General features: G+C 45.4%; 2 protein-coding genes across 2 annotated transcripts in view; both read right to left on the reverse strand.

Moving 5' to 3' along the window:
• Positions 1-12,345, reverse strand: part of LOC136547610 (uncharacterized) — a 30,063-nt gene extending 17,718 nt beyond the window's left edge. The window contains exon 1 of the mRNA XM_066539568.1: positions 12,066-12,345. Within this exon, the coding sequence (XP_066395665.1) occupies positions 12,066-12,345 (280 nt within the window). The remainder of the gene's footprint in view (positions 1-12,065) is intronic.
• Positions 12,346-14,980: 2,635 nt separating this feature from the next.
• On the reverse strand, positions 14,981-18,155 carry LOC136546530 (probable sarcosine oxidase). Its single transcript, XM_066538506.1, has 2 exons — positions 17,462-18,155; positions 14,981-15,948 (listed from the first exon to the last, which is right to left on the reverse strand). Exons 1-2 carry the CDS (start codon positions 18,048-18,050, stop codon positions 15,266-15,268), a joined length of 1,272 nt encoding a protein of 423 aa, XP_066394603.1. The 5' UTR covers positions 18,051-18,155; the 3' UTR covers positions 14,981-15,265.
• Between the last annotated feature and the right edge of the window lie 436 nt (positions 18,156-18,591).

An 18,591-nucleotide genomic window follows, 5' to 3' on the forward strand; every position in this document is an offset into this window, starting at 1 on the left:
TCCAAACAAGTAACCTAAGTGTAGTTAAGGTGTAATAGACCATGATCAACCATTTTACAAAATTGTTATACCATTTCAATTGATCACATGTGATGAAACAATCAAAACAAGCAATTTACCCAATGTTGCAATGAAATGTTTCAATGATAATGGCATGATGACATGGATAATGCACATGTTTATGAAATGACATGCAATTAGTAGAAGCCAAACACCTAGGGTGTTACAGAAGTCGGGTGATTTCCTGTCACCTACGAGCTATAGGTGGTTACCTGGATCTGCTTGGATGACTATGAAGTCATGGTATAACTAAGTGTTAAATGAAGCTGAGACCAGATGGAGACTTATAGAGTTTTAGACTGTAGTGCTTTCCGTCTGTGTCGATTAAGGACCGACCATTGTTGGGCCTTGAGTCATGTTGAACGCATGCCTTACATTTAGCTGGCCAGATAAAGTATCTTCTGACCGCAAAGCTGGGAGATTATTCGGGCCGAGTAGATTGCCCGCAGCGCACTGTGCTGGAGTAGGTGTGGTAGGACACGGGGGTGAGATGATAAGACCAAAGTGCAGTCGGTCGGCCCCTAGGTACATGTGGTTCCTGGCAAACTTGAGACTCCTAGATAGTTGACTCGGTGATCAATATCTCACTTTAGCGGGTGAGTGAGGTTTGTGTAAGGAATAAATCACCAGCTGGTTAGGAATCGATTCGAATCGCCATTGCTCCTGGATAGTGAGCACTTGACTTGAGTTACTTCATCGTAGTAATGTTGATGGAACACTTGGACAGTTATAATGAATATGACATTATGGAAGTTGTTTAATGATCATTGGTTATCATTATCTGCTTAATCACATGTTTGCTCTAGTATAGGTGCAAATCTAGTCGACAGGTTATAATTAATTAACTTGGCAATAAAGTCTTTAGAAAGGTTTTTGAAATGCCAAAAATGCTTTCTTTGTAAATGAGTCAGCTACCCTACTATGAAGCCCTTCATAATCCTTGGTGTCACTTATTTTCGGTTATGTCGGGTAAGTCTAGCTGAGTACCTTCTCGTACTCAGGGTTTTATTCCCACTTGTTGCAGATGGGCAGATGTATTACGGCTACTGTATCAACTGCCTTTATCAGGCGATGGGTGATGCTTAGGACCATGGGCATGGTCATTCCTTATGTCTCGTCTGATGCTTTTGTTGGAGATGATCATTCGCTGGCACTATATTTGAACTCTGTGTGAGTGTGTGTGGTTTTGAACAAATGACTTCCGCTACTTTTATTCAAACTTGTTTTGTAATAACTATGTTTAAACTCTGATGTATCTGAGATGCAAACTTTTATGTAATATGTGATGGTGACCGCTAAACTTATTACGATCTTCGCTGGAATGGAAGTTGGTTTGAAATCATTCATGATTTCACGGACTACCGGGTTATACGGGCTTAAGTTTGCTAAATTGTCTGCTCTGGCGGATGATTTTCTTACTTAATTTCGTATAATTGGTCGGTTCTATTACAGCTGGCATCAGAGCATGGTTTAGCATGTTACTGTTCACAAGTGTATTTAAAACAAAAAGGCATTTGGAAAACGTGATTTTCAAACTATAAAGTGTGCCAGTGGTCATATCCTTTATGCCCAGTTAAGGACTTTAGGTGGCTTAATTAAGTACAGACTTGGGGTTCTTGCATCATATTTCTCTTTCGTCGCTCATGTGGCGTGCTATTGTATGAGTGCCACTTGTTTGAGTGGTAATGTATGGATCAATTGCTTCTACGCCTTGGTAAGTGTGAGTTGTGAGAGCATGATCGGATACACCGCCGATCTAGGGTGAATGCTTATAGGATGCTGGAGTAATTACATGTTCTACGCATGTTTTACAAAGGTATCTCATATATGGGTCTTCTGTCTATTGAGGCGATGCCATCAATAGGACGATGGTTCGGATAGTTACTACCGTTATACACGTATCTGGGGATTCGTGTAGAGCATGTAGATAAAATTTTACTGCTTTTATGCATTCATTGGGAATTGGGCTAAAATGAATCTTCTGCAGGTACATAACAACGCTATCGTGTAGAATGTATTAGTTACGTATTTGAGAGATCATTTGTATGCCACTGAATTCGTCGCTAGACTTATTTATTTCATAAGTTTGTGAGAACGTACGGCACGTACATACATCATATTACTTGTGCATTTCATTCATGTCATGCATTCCTCCCCTTATAAATTGATTATCTCATTTTGATAAAAGTTGTATCACCTAAAATATGTTTCCCCGGGGTAATAAAAGAACTTTTGCTACAGATGGCCTACACGAAGCAGACCGCCCGTAAGTCCACCGGAGGAAGAGCACCTCGATGTCCGTTGGCCCTGAGGGAGCACCGCACCATGGACACCTTCTTGAGCAAGTTTGGCATGCTGACTTTGCTTTGGAGAGTGCTCTATGATGTGGGGTACCCAGAGGGTCAAGAACCGGTGTACTCCTGGAATGAGAGCCAGTTAGCAGAGGATGGACTCGCAGTGGTAGAGATCACGGTTCCTACTCTCGGGGATGCTCTAGATTGGGATGGTTGGGACTTGGAGTTTGAGGGTCGCACTCCTGCTGAGGGTGCAGAGGGAGCAGCCTTCCATGTCATCAGGGATATTATGAGCAGATTTCCCAGTGAGCTTGCAGCAGCTCTAGCTAGCACTTTTCCTAGGGATGATCCTCGTGATGCCATTTGGGTTCAGCCTCAGGGAAGTGCCTTGGTTAGAGGTCCAGCTGAGGGACAGGCTAGCGACAACCATTCTATGAGTGCTATGTTCACCGCCATCAGAGCGTATGAGGGTCTCGAGAGTACTTACTAGACTTTGACTGGCTTACGTGGTCAGGATAAGCTCAAGGGGAGAAAGCAGAAGAAGAGACAGGCATGTGCTATAGCTAGTTTGTAGGAGCAGTTGGCTGATATGAACTTACAGCGAGACCAGGCAGTTGAGAGTGGTGATAGAGCTATGCAGCGGGTGCATATGTTGACTCAAGCCAACAACAATGCAGACCGCATGATTGGATAGTTGGTTCAGGAAAGGAATGAAGCCTAGGACGAGAGGGACCTTCTGCTGTAGAGGGTCGATGAGCTAGAGGAATACAACGGCAACCTGCATGAGGAGTTTCACGTGCTCTACAATGGGGTTGGCCCATATGCTCCACCAGATGCCACTGGCATGGACATCGATGACGACAATGAGGACGAGCCTGTAGTTTCACCTAGGGGCGATGGTGACGTCTCTGATCCCGACGATGGCCCCGAGGAGTAGGCTAGTTGCCTTGCGCTAGTATCTAGGTCCTGTCACGATGACCTTTCTTTTGTTGGCATGTAACCTAATGTGTTTGCGTCGAACTTATGAGACTTGGCATGGGGTTGGAACTTGATTACGAATGCGATATTTGAACGCATAAAAGTCCAGTGTATATATGCTGGCAATTTGGTTGTATGGACGCGATGTTTGCTGTTGAAGTAATTTGATTAAGTGATGTTGTTTTAATTGAGATGCGATTGTTGTGCCTCTGTTTTATTGTATGAATTTATTCTCTCTAATAAATTTAGTACGGCATAATTTTTCCTTCACTCGCAATTATTACAGCTTCACTCAATCATTACTTGTTGCTGAAATATGCAGATGACAAACACTCGCTGAACCACGTATGAGGCCGCTGAGACCGGTGCTAATGGTGCGGGGACCGGTGGTGGTGGTGGAAACCACGGCAACAACAATGAGCCTCTCCATGAACCGCATTTGCCACCTCCTCCCCCATTTACCCCCGAGATGTTCCTCGCATAGTTGTTTGGGAGTTAGCGCAACGCGAAACAATCCCAGAAGAACATGGAGGATTTTCTACGCACCATCGCCAACAATGTTCAATGCGGTAACAATCAGGGTGGTGGCATTGGAGTGAACCAATATAGCAGCTTCAAAGATTTTATGGACACCAGGCCGCCAATATTTAAGGAAGCAACAGAGCCACTCGATGTTGAGGAATGGATCAACACTATGGAAGATAAATTCTGTGTGTTGAGGATGACTGAGGTGTTGAAAACAGAGTATGCTGCACTTTAGTTGCAAGGACCAGCGGGAATGTGGTGGAAGCACCATCGCACCACCTTCCCTCCAAATGCTTAGATTTCGTGGAGAGAGTTTGCTGAGGCCTTCCGTGGAGTTTATATTCCACCCGGGCTGACCGAGATGAAGTTGGGAAAGTTCTTGGTGTTGAATCAGGGCACCAAGACTGTGACGCAATATTTGCATGCCTTCAACAACTTGTGTCGTTATGCTCCCGACATGGTTGACACAGATGCTAAGAGAATCGCCAGTTTCAAGAGGGGACTCAATCCAAAAATGATGAAGCATGTGGGTACCAACAACCGCGTCAGATTCAATGACTTCATCAGCGACTGTCTGAAGTAGGAGAAGAATAACAATGCCAGCACCGTAGCCAAGACGTGCAAGAGAGCCCTTGAAGGTGGTCTATCCCAAGCTAGAGCACCTATGGGAGGTCATCCTCCATATCGCCCATCGGCACCTGGCACGAGGTTTAGGCCACCTCAGCAGAGAAGTCAGAATTTCTGTGGACCCCGGAAGCCTTACAAGATGGCAGTACAACCCAACAAGGCAGCCACAACTGCGGTACAAGGCAGTTCTAAGGGAGCTGTGGGATCTACTAGAACAGTGAGGGGACCCTGCTATAACTGTGATCAACCCGGCCACTTCTCGAGGTTTTGTCCGTATCCGCCCAAGAAGAAGCAGTAGACTTATAATGCTAGGGTGCATAGTACGACTGTAGATGAAATTCCTGAGGGAGAGCCCGTCACTGCTGGTAAGTTTCCTATCAACGAAAACCCTGTAGTTGTTTTATTTGATTCTGGATCATCGCATTCTTTTATGAGTCAAGTATTTGCACAAAAATATGAACAACTATGCACAGAATTGGGTTATGGTTACCGTATAAGTTCAGCAAGGGCTGATGTTTTGACCAACCAGATGGTTCGAGGGGCAACCCTTGAATTAGGTAGCAGAAAGTTCCAAGTGAACTTGATAGTTATGCCTGGACTAGTTTTGGATGTCATTATAGGGATGAATTGGATGAAGGATTGGGGAGCAGTCATAGATACTGGAAGTCGAGTACTTACCCTTAAGGATCCCCTGGGTGAGGGTACTTTCCAAGTACCATTGCCTCAGAGAACAGACCTTATAAGTGTTATATGTGCTACGGTAGTCATTCCTATTCATCAGATTCCAGTAGTGTATGAGTTTCCGGATGTATTCCCGGATGAGCTACCTGGTCTTCCACCGGATAGGGAGATTGAGTTTGGAATTGAATTAATCCCTGGAACAGCTCCGATTTCAAGGAGACCCTATCGGATGCCTCTAGATGAACTAGCTGAGCTGAAGAAGCAACTAGAAGATTTATCGAAAAAGGGGTTTATCTGGCCAAGCAAGTCTGAATGGGGATGTCCCGCCTTGTTTGTGAAGAAGAAGAAAGAGGGCACGTTGAGAATGTGCATAGATTACAGGCCACTCAATGCTGTAACCATCAAGAATAAGTATCCATTACCTCATATTGATGTTATGTTTGACCAGTTAGCTAAGGCCAAGGTGTTCTCAAAAATAGATTTGAGATCCGGTTATCATCAGATCAAGATTAGGCCACAGGATATACTGAAAACTGCATTTTCCACCAGATACAGGTTGTATGAGTATCTTGTCATGTCCTTTGGCTTGATAAATGCTCCTGCATACTTTATGTTTTTGATGAATATAGTTTTCATGCCAGAATTAGATAAGTTTGTGGTGGTGTTCATCGATGACATTCTGGTGTACTTCGAGAACGAGAAGGATCATGAAGAGCATCTGAGAATTGTCTTGACCAAACTTAGGGATCATCAACTGTATGCTAAGTTTAGCAAATGTGAATTCTGGTTGAAGAAAGTTCCTTTCCTTGGTCACATTCTGTCAGAAAATGGAGTTTCAGTCGATCCAAGTAAGGTGCAAGAGGTTATGAATTGGAAAGCACCAACCATAGTTCCTGAGATTAGAAGTTTCTTAGGACTAGCCGGTTACTACTGTCGCTTTATACCAGACTTCTCGAAGATTGCCAAACCTATGACAAGTCTGCTATAGAAGGATCACAAGTTTGTGTGGACAGAAGAGTGTGAAGCAGCTCTCCACACTTTGCGGAAACTGTTGACCACTGCTCCTGTTCTAGCACAACCAGATATCGAGAAACCATTTGATGTGTTTTGCGACGCATCGAAAACTAGATTGGGCTATGTTCTTATGCAAGAAAGGAGAGTCATTGCTTATGCTTCACGTTAATTGAGAAAGCACGAGGTCAACTATCCAACACATGATCTTGAACTTGTTGCAGTTGTACATGCCCTAAAAATTTGGAGACATTATCTACTTGGTAATGTGTGCAACATTTTCACAGATCACAAGAGTCTTAAGTACATCTTTACCCAACTAGAGCTAAACATGAGATAGCGCAGATGGTTGGAATTAATCAAGGATTACAACTTGAAGGTGCAATATCATCCTAGAAAAGCCAATGTAGTGGCAGATGCTTTGAGTATAAAGTCACATTACTTGAATGTGCAGCCATTACTTGAAGATGGGTTCGATCTGATGCATCCTGCTGTGTTACATAGTATTAAAATTAGTTGCTCTTTGGAGAGTAAGATAATAGAAGGCCAGAAAACCGATAAGGGAATATTCCACATCAAAGAGGAAATCAAAGAAAAGCTGTCTCAGCACTTTAAAGTGGCTGAACATGGCGTGTTGTGGTTTGACGACCGTCTTGTGGTTCCCAAGGATCGAGAGCTTAGGAATAAACTCATGGATGAAGCTCACCTTTCTAAGCTATCTATCCATCCCGAAAGTAGTAAGATGTATCAAGAACTAAGACCTCGTTATTGGTGGACCGAAATGAAGAAAGAAATTATAGCATATGTTGCCAGATGTGACACATGTTGTAGAGTGAAAGCTATTCATATGAAATCTATCGGTATGTTGCAACCCTTATCAGTCCCTAGTTGGAAGTGGGACGATATAAGTATGGATTTTATCTCGGGTTTGCCCACTACTCAAAAGGGACATGATTCGATTTGGGTAATTGTGGACCGTCTTACCAAGACCGCTCATTTCTTGCCTGTCAAAATAGAATATCGACCACCTCAATATGCCGAGAAGTATATCGCAGAAATTGTGAGGTTGCATGGTATACCAAAGACCATAGTATCTGATAGAGGCTCAAAGTTTACGGCTCACTTTTGGGAATATTTACACAAAGGCTTAGGAACTAGTTTGATTCGTAGTACCGCTTATCATCCTCAGACAGATGGTCAGACTGAACGAGTGAATGCTGTTTTGGAGGATATGTTAAGAGCCTGTGTATTGTCTTCTAAAGGATCATGGGAGTCATGGTTACCATTAGCTGAGTTTTCTTATAATAATAGTTATCAAGAAAGCATCAAGATGGCTCCATTCGAAGCTTTGTATGGCAGAAAATATAGAACACCATTGAATTGGGTCAAGACTAGAGATAGAAGGTATTATGGCATTGACTTTGTAGAAGAAGCCGAGAAGAAAGTTCATATTATTCAGCAAAATATGAAGGCGACCCAATCACATCAGAAAAGTTATGCAGACAGAAGAAGGAGACCCCTTGTGTTTGAAGTTGGTGACTATGTTTATCTAAAGGTCACGCCAATGAAGAAGAAAAGGTTTGGAGTCCGAAGAAAGCTTGCCGCTAGATTCGTAGGACCATACAAGATCTTGGAAAAAAGAGATCCGGTAGCTTATAAGTTAGAGTTACCTGAGACAATGAGTACCGTCTTCCCAGTTTCCCATGTATCACATCTCAAGAAATGTTTGCATGTTCTGGAGGAAAGAATAGAACCTCGAGGTATCCAACTCAAATCAGATTTGGTGTACCGTGAACAATCGGTCCGTGTTTTAGACACTAAAGAACGTGCTACTCAGAATAGTGTGGTGAAAACATACAAGATACAGTGGGATCATCATGATGAGGGAGATGCAACTTGGGAAACGGGAGAGTATCTACAAAAAGCTTATGAAGATTTTTATAACAAATGGTTCGTAACCCAAATCTCGGGACAAGATTTTTATAAGGGGGGAGGGCTGTAACACCCCGATGTTATGCCAGCATTTAGGCACTGCAAATCATGCATATCATGCATCATCAAGCATCCTCATCATACATGCCTAATCATGAAAACAATAACTGAAACACTGCCTCGAAACATATGAAACATGCTCGTGAAACCTGAATGTTGCATACATTTGTTTAGAGTTGTTTTGCCCTGATTATGCTTACTAGGTTAGTAGAACTTGTTTGGCAATGATTGTAAATCATCTAGAATTATTTAGCGTAATTTTTGGAGCAAAGTTTGTATTCAAATTATTGCAAAATTTTGCCTTAAAAATAATTCCCAAAAAATTAGGGTTTTGAGTTAAAATTGACTTTGATTTTATAATTCAAAATCTAGATAGAATTGGACTTTGGTTACAAAAGCAAGGTTGTAGAGAATTAATTTCTAATCAACTTTCATTTTTGGTACATTTTCAAAAGATGTCATTTTCTTGCTCAAAATGATATTTGAAAACTGGTATTTGAAAATCTCTTGAAAACATAATTTGAAAAAGGCTTTTCTTATTTCGCGGGCCACTGCCTCGCTTCTCGGCCCACGGCCAAAGTCAGCCCAGCGAGCCTCCTGCAGCGCCACGTGCCTCGCCTTGGCCTAGCCCAGCCCCACGCGCGTTTGGCCTGCTGACCGCGCTGTGTCGCGCCGTTCGCCCGCGCCGCGTTCCGACCACGGCAAAGCACGCCCGCCGCGTGGCGGCCATGCACCGTCGACGCCGCCGCATGTCGCAGCCGGCCTGCGTCCGCTCCCATGTGCCTGCCTACACCTATCGACCACGCTGCGCTCCTCTCCACTCCATCCCGCCCGCTCTCTCGCTCTCCCATGCTCACCCCTCCTCTCGTGCGCAGCCAGCTCGCCACTGAGCGCCACCGCAGCCGCCGGGTGAATTCACCGCCCCTCCTCCACCACGGCCAGCAATCAAGCATCAGCAGCTCCACCTCGCTCTCCAGCACTTGGTGCTCACGGTTGTGCCATCTTTTGAGTCAAGGTAGCGCGTTCTCGTGATTCGCCGACGTCGGCCACGGCGCCACCGTGCTCGGCCACCGTGGAACTCCCCCTTCCTCCCCTTCTCCACCCTGCCTAGCTGCCTGCCTGCATTCACCGACTCCTCGCAAACCTCAGAGGCTCATCCGCTTGCCCTGACCCGGCCAGCAATGGCTGCCGGCCCCGCTGGCCGAGCCGCGCCGCCGCAACGTCTCGGCGCCGGCATGGCCTTCGCCTCGGGCGAGCTAGGCCATGTGGCCGTGGGCCAAAGCCCCTGCCAGGCCGCCGCTCTTTCCCTTCGCTCGGACCGCGCAGGCCGAGTGTGGCCGTGGGCCAGCTGGTTCCCACGGGCCGGCCCAGTAGCAATAGGATGTTTTATTTTCAGTTTTTCTTTATTATTTGAAAAGAGAAATGATTTGGATACTCAAAATTGCTCCAAATCTATTGAAATAAATTTTGCTAGGTTCCTTATCACTAGATCTACTTGGGAAAATTATTGCATGTCATTTTTGAGATACTTTTCTGTAGAACTTTATTTAATCATGGATATTGCTGATAACTTAAAAAATGTGTAGAAAAACCTATAAGCTTTAGAAAAATATGATTTTCAAGTTTGTTAATCTTCTTATGTAATGTACTTCCTAGAAAAAATATGTCTCATGCATGTGCTGAAGAAAAATTTTGAGGTGTAGTTCAAGTGCCTTTAATGGCTGATTTTTGTTATTTTTGCTAGAGAACAAACTTTGTATAAAACATGCATGTGATAATTTTTGTACAGTGATTGTATGCTATGAAGATCATAGAAAAAATGCTAACTCTGTTGTTTGACACTTTTCACAGTACAAAGTATTTTCATGTTCATAATCATGCCATAGCTTGTTATTTTTGTGTAGGCTAATCCACTCATTCAAATACCATGAAAATCTGATGGTAGACTACTTAGGGTAGTACTGTGCTATGGTAATTTTCTAAGATTTTTCTAAGCAATAAAAATAGATGTTACTATTCAAACCTATTATTAATTAGGGTTTAATCAAGTATTGCTTTATGTGTGATTAAGAAATTAGTAAAGCTTTGGTGTATCTTTGAAGCATTTAATAAGATGTGTTGATTTAAGCATATTAGTAGTAGAAGAGAATGCAGTAGATGACATGTGCTTGTAGTATATGTTCTTGGATGATGTTGACTACCTTGCATTCAAACATATTCATTGTATTCATCTCATTCGATGCACCGATTGCATAAGCGCTTACGCATATTGCATCATACAGGATCGCAAACCAAGAACCCAGTCATCATACCCAAGGAGCCCGAGGAGCAGCTCGAGGTGCAGCCGCAGGAAGTGCTCGAAGCCGACGAGGAGGACATTGAGGAACTTCCAGAGTGCCCCGATCACCGCCCAAGCTCCTTCGAGAGAGGCAAGCCTCGGAGCATTTTCTCCCGGTTTGCAATTATTAATTAAATGCTTTACTTTAATTGATGCATTACGTTCAGGAGTTGTTTGCAACCGTTGCTGCATTATACCTTGTCTACCTTTGTTATACTATATCCTTGTTACCCTAATATCCATAGTCGAGTCAATGCTTAGCTGGCTTAGATCGGTAGAAGTCGGGTGATTTCCTATCACCTGCGAGCTATAGGTGGTTACCTGGATCTGCTTGGATGACTATGAAGTCATGGTATAACTAAGTGTTAAATGAAGTTGAGACCGGACGGAGACTTGTAGAGTTTTGGACTGTAGTGCTTTCCGTCTGTGTCGATTAAGGACCGACCGTTGTTGGGCCTTGAGTCATGTTGAACGCATGCCTTACATTTAGCTGGCCGGATAAAGTACCTTCCGACCGCGAAGCTGGGAGATTATTCGGGCCGAGTAGATTGCCCGCAGCGCACTGTGCTGGAGCAGGTGTGGTAGGACACGGGGGCGAGATGATAAGACCAAAGTGCAGTCGGTCGGCCCCCGGGTACATGTGGTTCCTGGCAAACTTGAGACTCCTGGATAGTTGACTCGGTGATCAATATCTCACTTTAGCGGGTGAGTGAGGTTTGTGTAAGGAATAAATCACCAGCTGGTTAGGAATTGATTCGAATCGCCATCGCTCCTGGATAGTGAGCACTTGACTTGAGTTACTTCATCGTAGTAATGTTGATGGAACAATTGGACAGTTATAATAAATATGACATTATGGAAGTTGTTTAATGATCATTGGTTATCATTATCTGCTTAATCACATGTTTGCTCTAGTATAGGTGCAAATCTAGTCGGCAGGTTATAATTAATTAACTTGGCAATAAAGTCTTTAGAAAGGTTTTTGAAATGCCAAAAATGCTTTCTTTGTAAATGAGTCAGCTACCCTACTATAAAGCCCTTCATAATCCTTGGTGTCACTTATTTTCGGTTATGTCGGGTATGTCTAGCTGAGTACCTTCTCGTACTCAGGGTTTTATTCCCACTTGTTGCAGATGGACAGATGTATTACGGCTACTGTATCAACTGCCTTTATCCTGTGATGGGTGATGCTTAGGACCATGGGCATGGTCATTCCTTACGTCTCGTCTGATGCTTTTGTTGGAGATGATCATTCGCTGGCACTGTATTTGAACTCCGTGTGAGTGTGTGTGGTTTTGAACAAATGACTTTCGCTACTTTTATTCGAACTTGTTTTGTAATAACTATGTTTAAACTCTGATGTATCTGAGATGCAAACTTTTATGTAATATGTGATGGTGACTGCTAAACTTATTACGATCTTGGCTGGAATGGAAGTTGGTTTGAAATCATTCGTGATTTCACGGACTACCGGGTTATACGGGCTTAAGTTTGCTAAATCGTCTGCTCTGGCGGATGATTTTCTTACTTAATTTCGTATAATTGGTCGGTTCTGTTACAGGTGTCGAGGACGGAGCGGCTCACGGACTTGCGCAGGGCGGTCATCTCTTCACGCAACATCTCCACCTTCTCGTCCGTCTTCCGAATCGCGTCCACCTCCGCACGCAATTCCTCCACGGTCGCATCCATCTTCGGGCGCCAAGTGTCGAACGCCTTGGTGTCGTCCTCTAGGGAGGCGACGCGCTTGCCGACGGAGTTCTCCACCAAATCCATGCGGGAGGTGAGGTTCGACTGCACGGATCGGAGTTCGTCGAGGATGAGCTTGGTGTTGGGATCCATGGCGCCTAACAGCTTGCGTAGCCGAGTGAAGTGATCGTGGAAGATCTCGTGGGGCTCCAGCGGAATTCTCCGGCGATCGTCTTCTGCGCCAACCAGCGAACAGCCGAGGAATGCAGCTCTGAATACCAATTTGTTACGCTCTCAGACAGGGTTCATGGATTCCAGGGTAGCGATCATACAGAGTTTAGACTGGTAGCAGGGAACGGAAATAGAGGAAGGGAAGCAAAGCACAAGGTTGGGATCAGAGGAGTGCTTGCAGAAGGCAAGTGTTTGTTACGATATTCTTCAATGATCTCTCATTCCTCACGCCATTACATATTTATGTTCATGCTCACACCGTGGTCCATTCCTCCCCTGTGATGCGCTGGTTGGGCAACCTAGGCCTGTTGGACCTTCGCAGCTGCGGCCCAGAGTCCTGCTGCGGCTCATAATTCTGCGCTCCTTCTTCAGACTCCTGTGGCGGAAGTGGAATAGTAGACGGTCCGGTCGTAACAAAAGGTTGCTCAGGAACATGTTGGAATTCAACATAGCTCCAAGACTGCGTCTTTCCAAACGTCACGTCTTGCTCTATGTCCATGTACATCCGCCCTCACTCTTAGTCTCTTAGTCATGATCAATGGAAAGAATTTACTTGATCACTGATGCTTGCTTTATGAGTACTTTGCGGCACAGAGACGACAGCAAAGCCTGGACGTCTCCTGAGCCGGGTCATATACCTTATCATTTGATCCATATATCTAGAGGCTGGAGCGTATCCACAAATGCCTGACGAATAACAGAGCATCTCCTTTCACGATCTGGAGTAACCTGCGGAGTCATTGGTCAAGGTCTTGTGGATGGAGATTGGAGATGGCAACGGCGCTAGTTGTAATTTTCAGAGACGAAGTTCAGGCATCTCACGTGCTCAGAGTGGCGCATATTGACTTGACCCGAACTTTGGCCTTGGTGGTGACTCAGCAACTCAGCATAAGACTGTCTCCAACAACCATTACCCAAAACACAAGACCCGTTCTATGTTTTGGTAGTACTACAGGTAAAGGGTTTAATACATATTTTTTGTTTTCTCAAACAACATGACTCAAAGAGAACACTTTCTGCAAATGAGTCTCCAAGAGAGAGGATACTCACATTTGAGTTATATCTCTCCTAACACACAAAATGAGTCTTCCATATAGGTACTCTGTTGGAGTCTATAGGTATTCTATTGGAGACCCATAGATGGTTGTCACAAGGATACACGTTCCTCCGTCCCACACACTTGCAGGCAATAATGAAGTTTTTAGTCGAATTTGTTTGCAGAGGTACTGACTCATCGGCACGTCGTCTGTGCTTCGTTGATGGGAAGTAACTATGCAAGAATTGCATGTCTGAAATTTTTCAATGAAATAAGCTTTTATAAATATCTCCTATATGCATTTTCTAAACGTTGAAGCCTTGAAGCCGTTCAAGGTGCTACTATACCTGAACTTTCACAGTTAGGGCTTGTTTGGATTCAAGCCTCCCAGGCAACGCCTGGCCAGGCAAGCAATCCCAGGCGTAGGATTTCGTCCGCCTGGGGTCACGATCGTTGCCTGGACAAGAATCTGTCTGCCAGTCACAATCCAAACATGCCCTTAGCGCCTAGCGGCCTTTCATGGCAGGCCTCGTGGCACCGCTTGAATCGCAGGTCACAGCTGGTGTGTATCCAACCACGTGCACCATTCCGCCAAGTCCCCGCAGCTATCTGACTTGGAGTCAACGTGTGATGCGAGCCGGCTTAGGGCAAGAGAGGTGCGTGTCATTTCATTGATAGATAGGTGCGTGTCATTTCATTGAACTTAACTCGTGAATTATATTTATGACAACTAATAAGATCAAAATTCTAAAGTCATTTTTTTCTTTCTCGAATGCGCAAGAGAGGTGCGTGTCATTTCATTGATAGATCGGAAAAAGATCCGATGACAAGTCAAAATTCTAAAGTCAAATTCAGGATCTATGATGCCATGAGACATAGGTCATTGTAATTTAAACTAAGACTTTAATTGAATGTATATATTTAGTACACACGGAGGTGCTCTCTCAAGGCTAATATGTGTCTGACTTTGGTTGGGCTTTTCAACCTGCTTTAAGCAAAAAAAAAAAAATTGCAAAACGATAACCTTTGAGTACAGAAGGACAAAACTACAACCAACCATAAACAGACAAATCAACAGGAAACCTGCTGTGCCATCCCTGTAATCGTGATGGAGATGCCGCCTAATCGAACAAGCAGAACGTCTGGCCCTGAGGACCTGCTTATGGCTAAGGATCAACCAGACATTCCATCATCATCATCATCATCAACTGAATAGTAGAACAAAGGCCCATCTCTTCATCAAGTCATTGATCAATACAATTGACTCCTGAACTGTTCTGTTTTTCATTTGTCACCAGTCAGAAAGACGTGTTTTTTGGAGGTACCTGAATTCGAGCACGTTCCTTCACTGTCCTTGCAATGTACCGTCTGTATCGGGCAAACGGCTGAGGGGCAGGTCTCTTTCGTGCTGGATTTCCATGAATAGTTTTTTAGATCAAGTGGATTCCATGAATAGTTGACTAAAGATAGGTCGCTACGCCAAGTGATTGCGCTATGTGAAAGACAAAAAAGAAAATAATCTGCACAATAACGAACTTGATTTGCTATCATTCAATATAACTGATCAGACCAGTTTATTACTGCAGTCTGCAGAACACTTTATGCATACGTACTGAAACATTCGTCTGCAAGACTACAGCAAACTGAGGAGATGCGCACACTTCAATGTTTGAAAATACAAGAACCCAACGGACACTAAAAAAACGAGTTGCCAAGAACACACTTTGACATCAAAACATGAAATGGAGCCCCGTCTCCGATCCAGCAAGCCACGCGGTTGCCATTGCCATCAGCCTTGAATGAATTCTACAGCAGGTTTCCTTTGGGATTTTCCGCAAACCGGCCGATCCTTAAGGGGCGGAGGTCTACTCCGGCCTCGGCCGCCGTCGTGGCCTCCCCGTCCATGGCCATCTCGGCCAGGATCCTCCCGACGGCCGGTCCCATCTTGAAGCCATGGCCAGAGAACCCGGCGCCGACGACGACGTCCTTGCTGAACTCCCCGCCGAGGAAGTCGACCACGTAGTCGTCGTCGGGGGTGACGGAGTACATGCAGCACTGCCGGATGACCGGCCCGCCGGCGGTGTCGACGTGGCCCGGCATGACGGCGTCGATCCACCGCGCCACGGGCTCCACCAGGCCGCCGGCGGCCACGCCCACGCCAGTGGACCAGTCCCTGCCGTCCGGGTCGCAGGGCGGCCCGCCGTGCATGGCGACCTTGATCAGCCCCGGGAACTCCATCGACGGGGTGCCGTAGATGTAGGGGTCGCCGTAGCTGGCGAACGTCGGGAAGCCGGCCTCCGGGGTCAGCTCCTGCTCGTGCCCGGGCTTCACCTTCCAGTAGCAGATGAGCGTGTGCACCGGCTGCACGGGAAGTTCCAGGCCCGTCACCGTCTTGATCAGCTTGCTCGTCCAGGCGCCCACTGTCACTATGCATTTGGTGCCATGGAACTCCTCGCCGCTAGACGTCCTCACCAAGATTGTCCCCTCTCCTGATCGAGCATGATGAGAAGTATGTAAAGAATCAGAGCTCTAGTTAGTCCATGGATTTTGTTTTCATCACTTCGTATTATATGTTTTTTTATGACGTATATAAAGCAGAGAGAAAAGATAAACTGAATTATTGTGCCGTGCAAACAATAGTACTCGTGGATGGTTGAGGCTAGAACTTTATTTCTTTATTAAAAAAAACAATAGTGCTAACATTCAAGGACTTGTTTGTTGGACTGTCGGTTGGTGTTGTATTGGCACAGGTTCCACAAACGATACTATGAAACAAAAGGAGTGCACTGAACGGGAATATCTGTTACAATAATTGGCAATCATGTGCCAAAAGATACGGTGCGGCAAGTTGTACAATTTCCAATTAAAAAGGAAAGAGGAAGGCGCAACAACATGTTTAAATTGCCTTTTGCAAGTGATGATGGTACATTTTTTGTGATATGTTGCTACTTATAACAACGACGCATATGTTCTAGCTACAACTTTTGTCAGTGATGTTATTTACTCCTTAGTCTGTACTCTTAATAAAATGATGTAAAAAGAGAATGGAGTTGCTTGATGGTAGACCAACATTGCAAAGGAGCGTATTGACCGACGTCAATGTGTGCATACTTATAGATCATGAATCATGATGAGCACACGAACAATTTTCAAAATTTTTGAAGCTTGCTTCTAGTTAAGGTTCCAAATGAATTTGCAAAAATACAAGCTTATATAAGGCATATATATATATATATATATATATATATATATATATAGGGAGAGGCTATTCAGTAGCCGGCTACAAAATAAGTTATTCTGTAGCCACCTCCATTTACTATAATTTTATATACTAATTTACCATAATGTCAATACATATTTACGATAGTTGGGTTACTATAACACATAGGGATATTTACCATAACGTTATATTAAACCACTTAGTAAGGAGTTACTATAATCTCGTAAATTAACATAGTAATTATCGTAACTCAAAGTGGCTACAAAATAAGTTATTCTGTAGCCGGCTACAGGACAGTAGTTCTATATATATATATATATATATATATATATATATATATATATATATATATATATATATATATATATATATATATATATATATATAAAAATGCACCCGAAACACCCCTCGTCCAAATCCTTCGCGTCGACTTACTATTTTACATTGCGCATAGCACTTGAAACTATGCTAGCTCTTGAGTCTTGACTAAACTCAATATATATGCTCCACGCTACGCAGATGATTAATTGGTTAGACGCGAAATGCATGCCAGAGCCATCCGTGACAGCAAAGGAACGTGTGAGCCTATAGGCAGATCGAGCTCACAAGTCACACCCAACTCGATCTTGCTTGCTTGCCACTTGCCAGTGACTCGTCAGAGCGTCACGGTCACTCACATGCAGGACAGCAGGAGGCGCGCGCATGGCGCATGCTTCCAAGAGAATTAATTAGTTTGGGTACGGTGGAGGAAGAAGACAGTGCACGAGACAAAACGCGCTCACCTTCACCTCGCTTGGAGCCGGTGACGACGTCCACCACCTCAGTCCTGTCCCTGAGGACGGCGCCGTTCTTGACGGCGAGCGCCTGGAACATGGCCACGGCCTTGGTGGCCTTCATGACCCCGCCCAGCTCGCTCGGCGCCGCCGTCCACCCGTCGGGGACCCTGAACACGCCCGCCCACGGCCAGGACGCCGCCGACGGCTCATCCCCGCCGGCTGCGGTGGCAAGGGCGACCTCGGTGGCGCCGCCGTTCCTGATGGCGGCGACGAGCGCCGGGTCGTCCCGCGGGCCCAGGTCGAGGTGCGGGGTGGGCGTGAGCACGGCGTACCCGGCGTCGGCCTGGGCCTCGTCCCAGAGGCGCCGCGACAGGCGCACCATGGGCGGGTAGTGCGCCTGCGGGTACGTGGCGCGGATGGTGCGCGACTCGCCGTGCGAGGAGCCCCGGTGGTGGAGCAGGTCGAACCGCTCCAGGAGCAGCACGCGCGCGCCGCGGGAGGACGCCGCGTACGCCGCGCAGCTGCCCATGATGCCCGCGCCCACCACGATCACGTCGAACCGGCCGTGGCCGCCCTCGCCGTTGGACGCCGCCATGGCGCTTGCTTGCTGGCTTGCTGCTCCCTCCTCGCTGTCGCTGCGCTCTTGAGTTTCTTATGAGGCGAGTAGACGACTGGCCGCTGTGCGAGGGAGTGTAGTGTTGTAGGACTAGACTTGGTGAGAGGGAGTGTAGTGTTGTAGGACTAGGCTTGGTGAGAGGGACAGCGCACGGAGGGACAAAGAAGCTTATCTTGTCTTGCTTACCAACAGGAGATCCCCATCTTCTAGTCGTGATGAGTTATTGGCTTTTCTAAAATCACATTGATCAAACATTACAAAAGGAAAATGAATGGTACAGACGACGAATTGATTAAAAACTCCTATCCAAAACTCAAGGCCGAACACGTAGGAGAATTTTTGTACTGACTGTCGTAAAAAAAAACACGATGTATAAAATCCCGGCGTTCGAAAACCGTCCTAGAAAGTGTGCAACAACTTGCCCGTTTGATAGCTTGATGAGCACAGAGACCAAAGGCTGAGTAGGCTGTGTGCTGGCAATTACTGAAGCCGACGTATGCTGACCGAAATGGATGTGCCC

Source organism: Miscanthus floridulus, chromosome 3, assembly GCF_019320115.1.
Source record: "Miscanthus floridulus cultivar M001 chromosome 3, ASM1932011v1, whole genome shotgun sequence".
Classification (NCBI taxonomy): domain Eukaryota; kingdom Viridiplantae; phylum Streptophyta; class Magnoliopsida; order Poales; family Poaceae; genus Miscanthus; species Miscanthus floridulus.